General features: G+C 38.5%; 1 protein-coding gene across 1 annotated transcript in view; it reads right to left on the bottom strand.

The window, feature by feature from the left end:
* Positions 1 to 13,208, bottom strand: part of TRPC4 (transient receptor potential cation channel subfamily C member 4) — a gene marked incomplete at both ends in the record, with an annotated part of 92,155 nt that extends 78,947 nt beyond the window's left edge. The window contains one exon of the mRNA XM_080352826.1: positions 12,831 to 13,208. Within this exon, the coding sequence (XP_080208952.1) occupies positions 12,831 to 13,208 (378 nt within the window). The remainder of the gene's footprint in view (positions 1 to 12,830) is intronic.
* Positions 13,209 to 16,998: the final 3,790 nt, after the last annotated feature.

The following is a 16,998-nucleotide window of genomic DNA, read 5'->3' as shown; positions in this document are numbered from 1 at the left end:
ACAAAGCTAGCTGGTAGCAAATAAAATAGTAGCAGACTTTTTTGTTTTTCCTGCAAATATCCAGCTGCATCTGGACAGTACACAACATGAAATATAAGGCTTTGATGTGGGGTATTTCAGGGTTGGTTTGCTTTTTTTCCTGCCAGAAAGCCTCACACATTGTGACAAGCCTGTAAACTGAGATAATATTTTGTTACTAGCCCTCCGGATTGTTTTAGTAACTGAATTGAAAGGGGAAATAATTTTGCCTCCTGCCAATCTGGGGTGAAGATGTGGAAGAAATGGATCTTGGCACTGGCATATAGGACAATTAAAACACGTCTGTCAGTACAATATGTGACGTGTATCTTCCATCCAGAAAAGAGTTGGTAATTTGACAGGCTAAATTGCTAGTCCTCTAAGAAGAATAAACCTCTGTAATCACATTAATGGACTCTGTCAGTCACTTTATTGTGACTTTTGAATTTGTTGGGCTTGTTGCAGCTGAATGTTAACAGGAAGGAATAATAGAGATACTAAATTCCTTCAAGTTTCCTAAAAGAGATGGGCGATTGAAATCTAGAAGAAAATTCTGGAGTGTGAGCTCAACAAAATATTACTAGGTACAAGAGAACTCATACAGAGGATAGTACAATTTCATCAGCTTTGATGAACATTCGTAACATTAAACACAGAGGAAATTCAATAATGATGCACATAGCTGTGTAGAAATCAGTTTTCATCGATTTCACTGCTCACAGAACAATTTGATAAGGGATGCCATTTGACAAGAGCAAAGTTGATGGTGGACTGTCAAGGCCCATACATGAGCAAGCTTCTTGACAGTGGCATGCTTCTGGTTTTTAAATTTTCATAGGGTTTTCCCATGGCTGAAGGTTTTTAAAGCCATTCATTTTAAAGATTAATAGGTATGATTGCATATTTGACTCTCAAAGACTAATGTTCACTTTGAAAAAATCTTTCAAATTCTACTCTTCCTTGCATACAACTTATTTAAGAGGTATCTCCACAGGCAAGATCCAAGTAACTGCATTGCAGCACAGTGGCTCACTGACAAGGAAGAACTCTAGAATAGCTCTTCGAAAATATTTTTCAGTGGACCACTTTGCAGCATTGCATTGCCTGTAAGATTGTGTCCATCAAGAACTGCTTTTCCTTTGAAAGTTTTGTTCAACTATAAAGCTCTGGTGGTCCTGTTACTAAAATCTTTCCTGGGTGTCTGCATTGAATGCTGTCAGAGAGAGAATATGTTGTGGATGAACCTACAGGACGGGATTTATCTCTAGATTTACACACCTAATTATACAGTCTATATGTGAATTAGGTTTTTTAAACTCCTGTTACACCTAGTGCAAAACTAGGGCTCATCTCAGTTGCCCCCATGTAGGTGTCTAGTACCATTTCAGAAACTCACAGGTGTCCTCTGTGACCTCCAGTCACCACTCCACACAAGCAGAGGTATTTCACAGATCCTGTGTCATAACTGCCAGGCCCACACATCTCATAGATCCACTAGGATGCCTCACATTTCACTTTGCCACTTCATGTGAGCCTCCAAGCAGGGCCCCCAGTTGATGTAGTCAGTAGAGTCCAGAAAACTATTTTTCTTAGCTTATGGTAGACACTTGCACTTGGACAGCAGACCATCTGTAACATCTCTTCACTTACCTTATTGGGAACTCAGCTATCTGGCTTAACTGTGAGCACTAAAGGAGTGATTCAGGTACCTAGACATAGGCATATAGTACCATTTAAGATACCCTCCAGAATCAGAGAAATCTACACAGATATGACACAAGATCTACTGGAGGGTCTCATCCTTTTTCAGCACAGGTGGAGGACAGGAAGGCTTCTGTGATGCAGAAGACATCTCTGCACAGAACCCTGGCTCTACTGCTACATTGCATTCAGCTTCAGGCATCTGCATGAAGAACTGACTCCCACCCCCTACATAAACATATCTGTATACATATATTTATATATAACGCAGATCTTCTCAATCTGTTTTATCAAGGGCAAAGTCATTAATTGTCCCCTGAGAAGCAATTCTAGGCAGAGGAGATACTGGTTTGTTTATATTGCTCCTCTAATGTTTATGTATTTGTTAACTTCAGAAATTAAATTGCATAGCCAAATGTAAAGATAATTGGCTATGGGGATTTCTAGACCTTAGAAGAAAAGACTGCCTCAATTAAAAAAAGCTTCTATTTGTTAAACTTGTCAGTCTTTTTAACAAATTTATACTACTGGGCTTCGAGCTGATTCTCAACCTGTTTTCAAGCACTGAAAGGCTGTTAACATCTTTAGTTGAAATTATCTTTGCAGTAGTTGAGTGGTCAGGAAGTGAAGGCAGGTAGGTTTGGCAGAAAGGATTCCAGGAATGGAGACATATGCAGATGACAATACAGGACCACTAATTGTAGAAGGCAGAGATTCTGGACATTTTCTTTTTTTAAAATTTTTTTTTACTTGTATGCTGTTCCAATTCTGATTGTAAACTTGGATGAGTGCTGTAAAGTGGGTCTCAACAAATACAAAAAGGAGAGAAAAGAGCAGCACTGAAAATGTGACTTCTTAAGGAGAAAACTGACTTTTCCACATTTTTGCAATAGCCTTCTAAACATTTTGAATTATTTTAGGTATTTCTAAATTTTTGATTGATTTTAGATTTTAAAATGTTTATTGCTAATCTACACTCACTCTTCTCTCTTCATGGTAGAAAAAATGTTTTTATTTCTAGCATGAGCTGAAAACAAGAAGTATGAAAAAGCTAGCAAATAATGACGAAAAAGCACTCAGTCTTTTTGAATCAGTAACACTTGAAGTTTAGGTAGAATAGGTTAGTTTAGGTTCACCAGCTGGCTTTGAACTAAATCTGTATTTGTCATCTTCAATATTTTTTTCAACTTCTGCAAACGGTAAAAACAGAGGATTAGATTCACAGCCAGTGTAAGTCACCATCAATAACACTACCTTCCAGGAATCTATCTGTAAGGATCCTGCTAGTCAGATTTATTTTCTTTTTATGTTGCCAATAAAAAATGGCTCATCATTTTGTACAGGTCAAGAAACTATCACGTTTCGCCATGTTTTGGCATGCTACTTTTGCTACTGGTTCAACATTGGAATATTATGATTTAGCATTTGGTACAAGGTGATGGGTGCATATTGTAGAACACATTGCCTACCTCAGTATTGGAATTGCTAGCAGCTCTATTTGATGACACCAGCATATCAGCTTCTGGAGTCTTTAGTAATTGTCACAGGTTTTTCTACACAGCCACTCACCCTATCTCTGATGCATATAAACACAGATAATTCAGTTTTATTGCCAAGACATGACACGTGTAGTGTTTTTTGAACCTGGAAACAGCCAACATCTCTCTAAAACATCAAAGAACAATACTTCTGTAAATCTATATTTCTACCTCATATGCCATTGGTCCTCTCCACCTTTATGGTACACCTCAGTTTAAGAGCTACCTGTTGTTTTCATGTGCCCGTGTGATTATATGAAAGACTTAACATATGCATAGGCTACTATACCTATTTCATCAGTAAACTGAAATATCCCCTACACAGCGTATCCCATTCATCCCTGTCTACCAATATTTTAAAACCTGTCAGAAAATTCTAATTAATGATATGCTACTGGGAAGAAAAAATACTCAGCTACCCACTCAGGCAGCTAGGAGTGGGAAGAACCAATTTTGTGCCCTCACATTTCACTTCAAGACTGTATACTTCAAGCCCGACAAAATAGCTTTGCATTGCCTCCTGCATACTCATTATTAGCTAGACCGTCATTAATGAGAGCATTCAAAAAAGACACTTAGTTCATGAACTTCTGTGGGAGAGATTTTCAAAACAAAAATGATGCTTTAATCTCAACAGTCAATGAGAATTACATAAATGATTGTGACTGCTATTTTCCAAAGTTACTGGAGCAAGATTTTCAGATAAGAAAAACTACAAGGCTTCATGCAGTGCTCATAAAATCTTCCTCTTTCTTTCTGCCTCTGCTTCACCAATATAAGTCCCAGTTCAGTAACTAGGTGAAAAATCAAAATAACATCTTAAAACAACAGGTTTAATATCTTTGTATTTTAGATCCATTGTAGGTGTGCTGGGCCTGCAACCCATATACATTCTCTGGTCTTCTCCATGATGATCTACACTGTTACCAGGACGAGGTACGACCCTGACATAGCAACTTCCCCATGAACACTGTTGGATTGTGGGACAATGTAGGGCCAGGAAGATGGTATCCCACAAAGCTTGGAAGAAAAATAATGGACCAAAGCTGACTGAATGCTCTGCAGGTACTAAGAGGAGTCTGACTGAGACTGAAGTTGGGCTGTGACTGCAGCTCCAGAGAAGAGCACTGGCTTTGTCTCAGGACCCTGGGACTTCTCAAAGAGCAATTTCATGAAGTGCAAAGATACTAAGAGACATAAAAGGATGATGAGGCCACATGTGGGGAATTTCCTAGGAGACAGGAACTCTGTTAGGTCTGATAGGAGCTCTGTCAAAAGTGCAGAAACTAGACTGCCATCATCTCAGGAATGGAAAATGATTTTTTTTTAGGCTCTGTGCTGCTTTTGTGCTGTTTCCTGACTTGTCATCTCAGGCTTTTTATCTGTTTCTGGGAATGCTGCCAAACTGAAGGCACTTTGCCTGCACAGCTGTCTAGTCTTGTTGCCTGTGTCCCTTCCCCAATAGTTTAGGTGAGTGCCTGAACATCCACATAGCAGCCTGCTCCAGTGGCCTAGAAACTATATTGTACAATTTCCCTGACACATCCTCACACAGGACTGTTCCCTCCTCCTAGCTGTTCTCCTATATCCTTTCATTCTCTCTAAAACTACATGGCAACACTGCTAAAAAGCTCAGATGTTGAGACACACTTCGGCATAAGACCAATCATTGTTTATTCTGATCAAAACTGCATGCTGTAGATCTAAGTGAAAGACAACTTGTCAACACCTCCTCTTATGCCTTTCTCCACTCCAAATAATTATCAATCAGCTAAATGATTCAAGATTTATATAACTTCAGCTTGTCACAGTAAAATAATGTCCCTTCTCTCCCCACATCCCAAAAAGTGACAAGATAGCAAGCTTTCCTAGTGATCCACCTGGATAACTCTTCCTGTCCAAGACTTCACAGTGGCTGCTGACACACTGAGTGCACATAAACGCTAGAACAAGCTCTGAGTTGCTGGTCTGCTCATCATCCAGATTGGGCAGCTGGTCAGACCTCCCTGTAGCTTTCTGCTAGTTCTTTTAACACCCAGATATGGCATAATGGACTAGTGTCTCCCTGGGAGAAGATGCTGCCATCATATGACCTGGGACCCAAAATGTCTTGGATCTTCTTGTTCACACATAGCTGACATGTCCATGGCAAGCATTGTGCATCTGGCAGACAGCAGCATTATGATGTGTTTGGCTGGGTTAAATTCCTGGATTCACATCTGGTGTGTAAAGTATCACAGTTGCTGTCTTCTTACATACCACTTCTCACCTCAGCCATCTCTTCCAGATGCCATTTTCATTATAACGTGAAGCCATATAATCACAGCTTGCTGTCCTTACCCCCTACATGAAGCCTTTAACATCTTTCATTTTTGTCCTTTGCCTCAAAGATAAAGGCTAAAACATACCATTCCTTTTACCCATCTGCTCAGGAATATCGCAACTGTAAAGCCTACCATGACCAGAGGGGCTACTAAAGAGGCCCTTAAATATTGACAAAGAAAGGTTGCTTACCATCTCTCTGAGGAGAAAATAGTAACTGTCCTTATGCTCTTCATGACAGAGTCTCAGAACCTGGTAGTAAAATCTGAAACTTGAATCCACAGCTCTGAGTGCAACCCAAAGGGTAGCTAACCAGGTTTGTAAAAGGACATGAATTATAGGGAGAATTGACGTGGTGGAAGAGTATTCTGCAAAGTTAATATATCCTTCTTCGGGATGGGTGGACATTTCCAAGTCCACTGTCACCAGGTGGCATTGGCAATCTCTCCTGTGATCATCTCCATCTTAGCATCAAAGCATCATAGAATGGTTTGGTTTGGAAGGGACCTTTGAAGACTGTCTAGACCAACCTCATCTTAACTAACTTCTAGCTTTGAAAAGGCAGTAAAAATTCATTAAGGTGCTGAGATGCTAATTCACTTATCAGTACCTTCCAGCACTTCCTAATCACAAGCCAGACTTCACCAAGGAATACACTACGTATCTTTAGGTCCTTCAGAAATGTCTGTCTATACCTTTTAGGTTACAGAGGTTTGGGTTTTGTCTGTTATACTAAATACTTTTTTTCACCCCTAATATTTATCATTTTCTTTGAGACACTGACAGAAAAATTACATGAAAACTGATAAAATAAAACTTTACCATGTACTTGTATTTTAAGAGGCCAACAATGTCTGTAGTCCACATTGAAGAAGCTAAGGCCTGACTTACAGATTTGACTTTGATTGGCAGGGACCGTGACTGAGTCTGTGGGTGTGAGCAAGCAACAGAAACAGAGGTTGTGAGTATGAGATGGAGAAATTAAATATGTATAACATTTCTTAGCACAAGTAGAGGACAGAGATTTTTCAAAAAGTAGTTCAAGATGTGACCTTACTGGCTGCCCAGGAGAGCAAACAAGCTGTGAAAGGTACACAAGGTAGGTATGGTTTCTTTTCTTTTCAGCTTCTTACTTCCAGCCCTGTGCCAGCAATTTCTATCTTTCTCTGCATGTGGTATGATAGCACAGAAAAACAGGGAGTCGTCAAGATGATCCCAAAGACCTTCTGTCTCCCCTTCAGGAAATGAAAACACATTTCACAGCATTCTTGCAGAGGTGGAGTTAATCGATGCAATTCTTACAAAGGTTTCCTAAACCAGGGCATCAGAAAGTACACACAGACTCCTATGCATTGATTGTTCCACTAATGTTGGCCAAATGAGATAAAAATTTAGATGTCAGGTACTCTGCCAGGACAGCCTGGAAATGCAGAGGTGATGTACAAGGAACTGATGTACTACAGGCAGAAAGGTCTGTCTTTTTAATAGAGAAACCCATCTGGAGAGTGGACAGGAGATAGGGATAATAGTCTCACTGAGGATGCCACCATCTCTAAGGAAGACAATATAAGGGCTATATTTGATCTGTGCATCCAAAGCACACACACAGATTGAGTAATCTGCTACATAGGACATGTACTTCCTAAACTGCCTTGATGACTACTAACTTTTTGGTTCCAAACTGACTGGAGAAAAGCTACAGGGGCTGGAGTCTGTCAGCTCCCACCTTCTTACCAGGACCCTCCCTCTGTGCCCAACAGTGTTTTCAGATTAGTTGACTTGCACATCACAGAAGGAGTGAACCAGGGATATATCACTGTGATCACTTCTCTCCCTGTCCTCAAGTTCCACATCCTCTAGCAATTACCTTATGCTTGGAAATGCCAGTCTGGCATTAGCACGGTATTTTTTCCAGACATCCGCAGAAAGCTGTCCCTAGGGTGTCCACCTATAAAAATACCCACAGTATCAAAAGATTGACATCTAATAGTGAAGAGGGTGGCATAAAAACACTATCACATGCTTTTGCTAGCTAGGCAATGCCTGTACACACTGCAGTCAGGTTCTCATCCCCTAAATCTAGACTGTCAGCTAATACAATGCTACACAGATTCAGGTTTAATAACTGAGACTTTAGCTTCACTTATGTGCTTTGTATCATCCTTAGAAGACAGCTACACCTCTGCTTCAGTCTTCCCTGAATATATACGCAGTCAACCACCCAGCTAGCGATCAACACCTGAGTTTCTGAAGCAGTAGAGCACACTATGATTTAGATAAAGGCATTCTATACTTTTTTTTTTTATATATATACTACCTAACTCTCAACCCATCCATGGAAGCTGCATGCAATTTAACAAGCTAAAATCTTTTTCTGCAGATACTAAATTTTAAGGAACAGCTTTTTTTTCCTTTCTTAATTTGGCATTCAGCTATCCAGCAGGGTAAGCAACAAGTGACTTGGCAGATAATTCAGGACATATGGCTTTGAAGAACTGGTAATTTAAAAGTACTTGGACAAGTTTCCTCAACCCATTCACCTTAATTTGTAGTATTCTCTTTTACATGTGTTCTAGCATCTGGTACAGCTAAAAAAAAGTGTATAAAAGATAATGCAAGTGACAAAATAACTTCTTCCTGAGTTGTATTAATGTATACCACAAAAAACCTCACTCACAAACCGAGTAACAGAAGGAGTCAGAAACAATTCAAAGCTGTTAAACATACATGCCTCATCTGTAGTCACCAGGTGGCACCAGATGTATCCATCAGCTTAAATCCACTGTAACACATATGGTCTTTGAAATGCAAAGCGTAGCACATATGGATATTAGGTAAAGCCCAAAAGCTGAAGGGTCAGTAGACTACAGAGTTTACAGATCACTTTAACAAGATCCAATTGCTGCTGGTTTTGTTCGGTTTGGTTTGATTTTTTTTGTGTGTGTGTTTTTGTTTGTTTGTTGTTTGGTTTGGTTTTTGTTTTGTTTCGAGGAAGTATTAAAGAATAAGATTTGGTGGCATCTGTTGGATATCGGTTGGAAAACGTTAAAAAAATGCAAAAATGTATTGTTTTGTCTAAATGCATTGATTCTTGGTCAGAATATACATATTTTTACATTTTTCCTGTTTTCTTTTTAAACTTTTAAATGCTTAAAGAAATTAATTTTTGAGAAAAATCAGTTCTTTCAAAATATATGTTTCAGCTCTCCTGAAGAATTGTAGCTTTCTGTTGATACAAGTGGATATTTTTTGTGGCATTGTGACACTATCAATGAGCTCTTGAATTATGTAGGAAATTCCATGCTTAAAAATTCTTTCATTTTACAAACATATTATTGTATGAGGTGAAGCTGAAATTACCTATGCATCAAACATAGTACATCATCTAATGAATATGAAAAAAATAGTTAAAGCTAATTCATTTACTTGTAAATCATGAGTCATATCAGGGTTATTTTTCTGCATTTGAATGTTCATTACTTTCATTGCTAATGAAATATTTGGGAATCTAAACTGTTTCTTGAGCTTGGCAGTATTTAGCACCTGTATTTTTCTTATTCCTTATTATCTGCTTATTATCTGTCTCCTCTGTATAATTTTTGATCAAGAAGAAAAACAAAACAAAAACAAACAAACAAAAAAACCAACAAAAACCAACCAACCAACCAACCAACCAACCAAAAAAAAAAAAAAAAAAAAAAAAGAAAACCAGCAAAAAGGTAACATCTTGACCTCACCAATTCAATGGAAAAACTCCCACTAACTTCTAACTTCAAGGGGCCAGGATTTTATCACACATGACCAGCTTTACACAAAGAAGGAAAACCAAACAGGCAAAGATATGTTATTAAAAGCACGGAATCTAAATCATCATCTAAACAATATGGCAAATATTTACAAACCAAAGTAACCAAAAAAAGTCAGGTTGTAATTTGAAATCGAGTTTCATAAGGGAAAAACTTATCTTTCTGTCTAAACACTGAAAATATAAATTCTACTGTATAGTAGCACCCAGATTTTATATCTTTAGCCTATTGTAACAATTTTTCAGCGAGCAGATACTTTTGATTATATTAAATACACACCATTGTATCTGCTTCATTGTAGAACTAACATAATTATTTATCCAGAGAAGATTAATAGTTATTGGGGTCCCTCTCCAGGGCAAATATCAGCACATGTGGGTAAACACACTGTTTGTTTAAAGACCATTTTTTGCAAGAACTGGCTTGCAAGCAATATTTGCATTTGCAATGGGCAAGTCTAGCCTTCTACAGACACAAAAGATGTCTCTGTTCAAATGATTCATGATTATTCTTCATGCTTTATAGTTATGAGAAGACCCTTAGCAAGTGCAACCAGGGAAAACACAGAAGAGAAGGAGAAGCAGCACTCTTCATACCAGCAGCAGTGGAGTCTGACACTGAAACAACGTGCTTAATCTCCAGCCTAGACAGCTAACCTCTAGGTTGGAGCAAAGCAGTTTGTGGCTAATTTAACATTGTAGTATGTGCACAAATGTAAACCTATCTTTTGTGTGCTATAGCACAAAGCTCATCTAAAACAAGTTTTACTATTTGTATTCAAGCATTTCCATTACAGTAGCTGTGGCACACACCAAAAAGTAGTCCTGGAAGACTAAAGAACGGCATGAAATTTAAGTACCTGGTGTAAGCTAAACGTGTAGCCTCTTTCTAGCTAGTCCAAAAAGTGCTTTACACTGTCTTAAAACAAGTAATTGCGAAAGACAGCATGAGGTGCTCTCCAGGGATCTCCGTTTTTCTCCATTGGTACAGGGATCCCAGGCAGCTACATCAGAGATGAGACACAGCTTTGGATGGTTACCATCAAGTGAAATGAACTCCGCTCTGCAAGTGGCAACTTCGACTATAGAGCCTGAAGAACGGAGAGACGGGGGGGTTAAACTGGCTTGGCACAGGGCTGTGCACTGAGCCTTCTGTGTCCTGGTACACTGCATTGAGAAATTCCCATACATTGTATTCTCATCTGCACTATCAGTTGAGAAATAATGAAATGAGCCAAACATAAAGTGAACCTACTTTTCTTCCCTTTCTCTGACATAAATCTGTTGTCATTAGAAAGGAGCTCTACTTTTACTATATAAAAGAGAAGGCAGAAACACACATTTGTACAAAGACCTAATATATTTCTTTCTTTCCATAACAAAAAAGCATAGAATTCATGTTATTTTATCAGCAAAAATTATAGCCTTTATCTATTATCTGCAATTCTATCCATAGCAAGTACATTATACTGTAATTAAAGCATATTGTATGCATTATCTGTGAAAGAACTGTAATAATTTCAACATACTATTCATTGAAATACATTAATACAGTACTTATAATACAAGAAAATTTAAATAGATGAAAATACAATAAGATATTATAACTATTTTTAAGGTTTTTCTTCCTGGAACTGTCCTAGGAATATCAGAATTTATGGGCTATGTTATCTTGTCTCCATCAGTTTCTTAAAATGAGAAGGATATGCAAGAGGCCAGCTACCTCCTAGACATGTCTCAAGGCAGTTCAAGGGGAAGCACAGTAGGTACCACATTTATCACGACTGAGACTGTATGTAATGATTTTCTTCCACTGAGAGAAGACCAGGATAAAGGGAGAAGAGTTTGTAGCTTTGTAGCTGTACTTAATAGGATGGATGACTATTGGAGACAGGTCTGATGTTCTGATCAATTTGGCATGTCTCCCAGTGGTGCTTTGGTGAGTTGGGAGATGGTGACCTCTACATGGAAGGATTAAAAATTTCATTGACTTCAAAGGGAGTTTCATAATTAATTCGAATGGACCACATCTCATCACTGCTATTATGTTTGGAATGATTTGTATCTTTGAATCATTAAAGGCTTCCCACTAATATCTGCAGGAATAATGATACCATGTCAGTAGTCTCACAAGGAAAACCTGTTTTATCAACTTTTAGTTTTTCGTGAGTGAGTTTATAATGGACACAAAGCTCTGACTCAAAGAAGTTTAACTTTTCTTACTGCACAGTCTTCCAACAAGGGGGTTTTGTGCATTATAATTTAAATGTGAGACCAATTCTGGCTTTATATAGAAAGCAGTTAAAAATTCACCCAGCTCTAAGTGGAAAACCTTTTTATTCAGGCTGGGGATAAGAAGGATACAGGAAGTTTTAACCCTTTTTTTTATTGGCAGCTAGATCTCCTGTGACTTAACTACATTAAAATGATAAATCTTGTGGACCTGGACAGATTTGATTGAATGACAGAGATGACCTTGACAAGTTTTAGAAGTGGGCACCATGTGTACCTCATGAAGTTCAACAAGACCAAGTGAAAGGCCCTGTACCTAGGTTGGGGCAATCCACAACTTTAATACAGACTGGGGGGATAAAGGGGTTGAGTGAAGGCCTGCTGAGAAGGACTTGAAGATAAAGGTGGATTAAAAATTGGACATAAGCTGGCAATGTGCGCTCACAGCCCACAAAGCCAACTGGATCCTAGGCTGCACAAGAAGCACGGCCAGCAGGTTGAAGGAGGTGATGTTCCCTCTCCACACAGCTCTCATGAGACCCCAATTCTGGAGCCCTCAGTACAAGAAAGACATGGACTTATTAGAGCAGCCATAAAAATGATCAGGGGGATGGAAGACCTCTCCTGTGAAGAAAAGCTGAGAGAGGTAGGGTTGTTCAGCCTGAAGAAGTCTCTGGAGAGACCTTATGGTGGCCTCTCATATAGAGGGGGCTTATGGAAAGATGAAGATGAAAGATAAAAAGGGACTTTTTACCAAGGTCTGTAGTGACAGGAGAAGGGACAACTTTTTTAAACTGGAAGATGATTGGTTTAGATTGGACAGAAGGAGGACATCTTTTATGATTAGGATGTTAAGACAGTGCAACAGGTTGTCCAGTGAAGTTGCGGATCCCCCATCTCTAGAACTGTTAAAGATCAGGTTGGATGGGGCTTTGTGCAACCTGGTGTAGTAAAAGATGTCCTTGCCCATGGCAAGGGATTATACTAGATGTTCTTTGAAAGTCCCTTCTGACCCAAGCCATTCTATGATTCTGTGATGTCTAAACACAAATTATTACAATACATATAGTACCAAAGTAATTGATTTTCTGATTTTAAATACTTGTGTGCAAGGAAGATGGTTGGTTTTGTCTTTCATTTTGCTTACTACGTTTGTACAATTCTTCTCTTTTCATTAGAGCAGATTACAAACCCAGAGAAAATCCTGCACATACCTGTTTCTCCCCACTGGGCTTCTTGTGGTTTAACAGCAGCTCCACGGCACCAACCACCTCTTTTCGTATGGCATGCAACAGAGCATCTCCCACATATACATTAAAACTTAAGAGCAGCTCAATGAGCTCAAGGTTCTCATTTTCAATCGCAATAAGAAGTGCAGTTCTTCCCAGGGGATCAATGCAATTAATATTGATCTTGAAATAAATTTCTGCTTCCTCCAAAGCTTTCTTTACACTGGCGTAATCTCCTTTCTCCACAGCATTCAGGTAGGCTTTCTCTGAATGAGACAGTTCAGATTCTGCCCGTACGATACGAAGAGGGATACGATCTCTGTAGGGAGCATTGACACTTCTTTTGTAGTAGAACTGGGCCATATTTTATGCCATTCTAATACTTTGTCTCTGCAATACGAAAAGAAAGATTACATTAATAATGTACTTTTGGGCTACAGTGCACGAAATTAATATTTGCAATTTATGTTACTTTAGTTAAAACTCATACTAAAAAGTAATGTTGAAATAAGCACAAGTGGACTCTATCAATAGAACTTGTAAGATCACCAGCAAAACGTGGAAACCAAAACATAAAACAAATTGCTGCAACTTACCCAGTCAGAGAATATCTATCAGTATACCATTCACTTGTACGTATTCCTTAAACCTGTGGCAAGCATGAGGTGATATGACAATGTAGTTCACACCAAATGTGTGGTTCCACTTCATCCCAATCATTAAGATGGTTTGGGAGTTTTATTTTTCTTTGTTTTTATAAGTCTGAGGAAGGTCTATTATTGTTTCATTGTAAGCCCTAAGGAAAACACTTGCTGGAATCTCATGTGTTTACCTTTTCATGCTTCTTGAATGGAGAAAATGGGATCTAAGCTTAGATTGTCTCTTTCAGAAGACATACATTAAGCATACATTGTTATTATTCTAAATAGCTGTCCTCTGCTAGTCTTTCTCTTGCCCATAAAAATTCCTGAAAATAATCAACCATAAATAAAGTTTTGTTGTAACTAAAAATATATGTTTAAATGCAATTAGAAAGTAAGAGTCATTGCTGATACAGTACACTCCTGGAAGATGATAAATACATCGAAGAATATGGTTCATGGGTGTTTGCAAAAATAAAACATTTATTTTGATTTTACCTGCAGATAGACAGTGTTGCATGACAACTGATACTGTGCTGTCACATGTAAATGTATGTATATTACAGATGTACATGGGGACACTGTGAGAGCTAGGAGTAGCCAGCAGAGGTAAGGATGTCTCTGATTTGAGTTCCTCTGCAGTAACAAGAAGCTAAAGAAATAAGAGGTCCAGTACACTAGACCAGTGCAAGAATTAAAGAAAATATCCAATTTATGGTGCAAAACTTAGCAAAAGTGGAATTATAGTTTCCATAGAGTCCATTCACCAGACACGGAATATACTTCAGAAAAGAGATAAAGACAAAATAACTTGCCCTGAAAACAGGAATATAACCCCCCATCTGAAACGCACTACAACTAGAAGCCAAGAAACGTAATTTGACAGATTTTACCTGAGCCTTCCAAATATTCAGACTCATGGGGCTCAAATTCCTAACCTGTAGGAATTATTTTGGTCTTGTGTCTCTTTATTGAACTTGGAGAATTAGGAAATGGGAAAGAAGTTCAAGACAAAGAGAAGAATTGATTTACAATACTGTTCTGCTCTTGCCTTCAAACCCCATAATTCTGACTGGGTATATTTAAGACATGCTATAACTAATGAAATTTATTCCTCTGACTTAAGGAAGAACATATAATGGAATCTGTAAAGCAAATTAAATTATTTTGGTCAGTCTGGAGAAATATCACAATATCATCTTTCTATACAATCTGTGAGTTGGTTTGGATTTTTGAAAGGAAAAACAAACTATTACAGCTGCCTTTGCAAGATACTTGATGATTTCTCTAACTCAACTGATAGCACTGAAAATTACTACTGCTTTAAAAAGTAACAATACGTTGAGCAGTATTCTGATCAATTAATCCATAATCTACTAATCCAGATAAGGGACTTTGTTACAGCACTTACAATAAAACAGATAAAACTTTGTGACATCAAAATGTGAAAGAATGAAACTTACTCTTTAAAATACTTTGCATGACGATATTATATAAGATTCTATGTCTCTGGAACACCTGAAAAACTAGACCCCAACATGCATAGAACATTCTGAAATTGTGGTGACTAACTGTAAACGCAGCTGTGAAATGTTTTAGGATTAAGATTTATGTCATAAATAAAAGCCTTACTGCATGCAAAAGGAAGAGATATTAATTTCAAAATAATCTTTACCAAATAATTATGTCATAGCTGAAAATACATCTGTTTTGAAAGGGCATGCTTCTCCAAATACAGTTAAAAAACAATAAAACACTTAGTCTAACTTTCCCACAACTAGAAAAAACAAATCAGCTTCAAATAAGGTCAGGCTGTTGGAGAGGGGACAGAGGAGGCCACAAAAACAATCAGAGGGATATAACAGCTCTCCTATGAGGAAAGGCTGAGATTGGGATTGTTCAGCTTAAAGAAGAGAAGGCTGCGGAGAGACCTTATAGCAGCCTTCTGGTACTTAAAGGGGGCCTACAGGAAAGATGGGGAGGGACTTTTTAATCGGGAGTGTAGTGATATGGTGAAGGATAACAGTTTTAAACTAAAAGAGGGAGATTTAGATGGGTGGTGAGGCACTGGAACAGGTTGTCCAGAGAGGCTGTGGATGCCCCATCCCTGGAAGTGTTTAAGGCCAAGTCAGATGGGGTTTTGCACAACCTTATCTAGTGAAAGATGTCCCTGCCCATGGCAGGTGAGTTGTACTAGATGATCTTTAAGGTCCCTTCTGACCCAAACATTCTGTGACTCTATGTTGTCTTTATGATTTTTGTTACCAATATTTGCAAATAAACTATTCATTACCAAGCTAGCTGTAGAAAGGATAGAATAAATATTAATGAAAATATTCAATAATGTTATACACATTTTATAGAATAGAATAGCATGGCATAGCATGGCATAGAATAGTTCAGTTGGAAGGGATCTACAATGATCATCTAGTCCAACTGCCTGATCAATTCAATTCTGACCAAAAGTTAGAGCTTGTTGTTAAGGGCATTGTCCAAATGCCCCTTAAACCCTGACCAGCCTGGGACATTCAACACCTCTCTAGGAAGCCTGTTCCGCTGTTTGACCACTCTCTCCATAAAGAAATGCTTTCCAATGCTCAGTCTAAATCTCACCTCGTGCAGCTTTGAACAATTCCCACACATCCTATCACTGGATGCCTGGGTGAAGAGCTCAACACCTCCCTCTCCACTTCCCCTTCTCAGGAAGCTGTAGAGATCACTGAGCTCGCCCCTCAGCCTCCTTTTCTCAAAACTACACAAAGTCCTTAGCTGTTCCTCACAGGACATTCCTTCCAGCCTTTTCATCAGCTTTGTTGCTCTCCTCTGGACACATTCAAGGACCTTCACATCCTCCTTAAACTGTGGGGCTCAGAACTGCATCCAGTATTCAAGATAGGCCACATCAATGCTGAATACAGCAGGATAATCACCTCTTTGCTGTGTTTGATACACCGCAAGGTGTGATTTGCCTTCTGGGTTGCCAGGGCACACACTGTTGACTCATACTGAGTTGCTGTCAACCAGCACCCGCAGATCCCTTTCTGCAGGGCTGCTCTCCAGGCACTCCTCCCCCAATTGATAATTGTGCCTGACATTACAAACCTATCCTGTGTCCCTGAAAATAGGACAGGGTCTTATATTAACTTTTGCTCCAAAACTTATTACTATTTTACATTTAGAGCTGCTTGGACACTATTTGAATTGACTTTTTAAATGAACTGTAACTAGGGCTTATTTTTGGAGTAGGGCTTATATTTTGAGCATCCTCAAAAATCCTGAAAATTCATACTAGGGCTTATTTTCAGCATAGGTCTTATTTTTGGGGAAACAGGGTAGGTGCAGAATCTGGCATTTGGACTTGTTAAATTTCATCCCATAATCATTGCCAAATGTTAAAAAAAAAGAAAAGAAAGAAAGAGAAAGAGAAAGAGAAAGAGAAAGAGAAAGAGAAAGAGAAAGAGAAAGAGAAAGAGAAGAGAAGAGAAGAGAAGAGAAGAGAAGAGAAGAGAAGA

Source organism: Nesoenas mayeri (genome assembly GCF_963082525.1).
Source record: "Nesoenas mayeri genome assembly, chromosome: 1".
Classification (NCBI taxonomy): Eukaryota; Metazoa; Chordata; class Aves; order Columbiformes; family Columbidae; genus Nesoenas; species Nesoenas mayeri.
The sequence above is the reverse complement of the archived record's forward strand: the minus strand, read 5'-3'. Positions and strand labels throughout refer to the sequence as shown.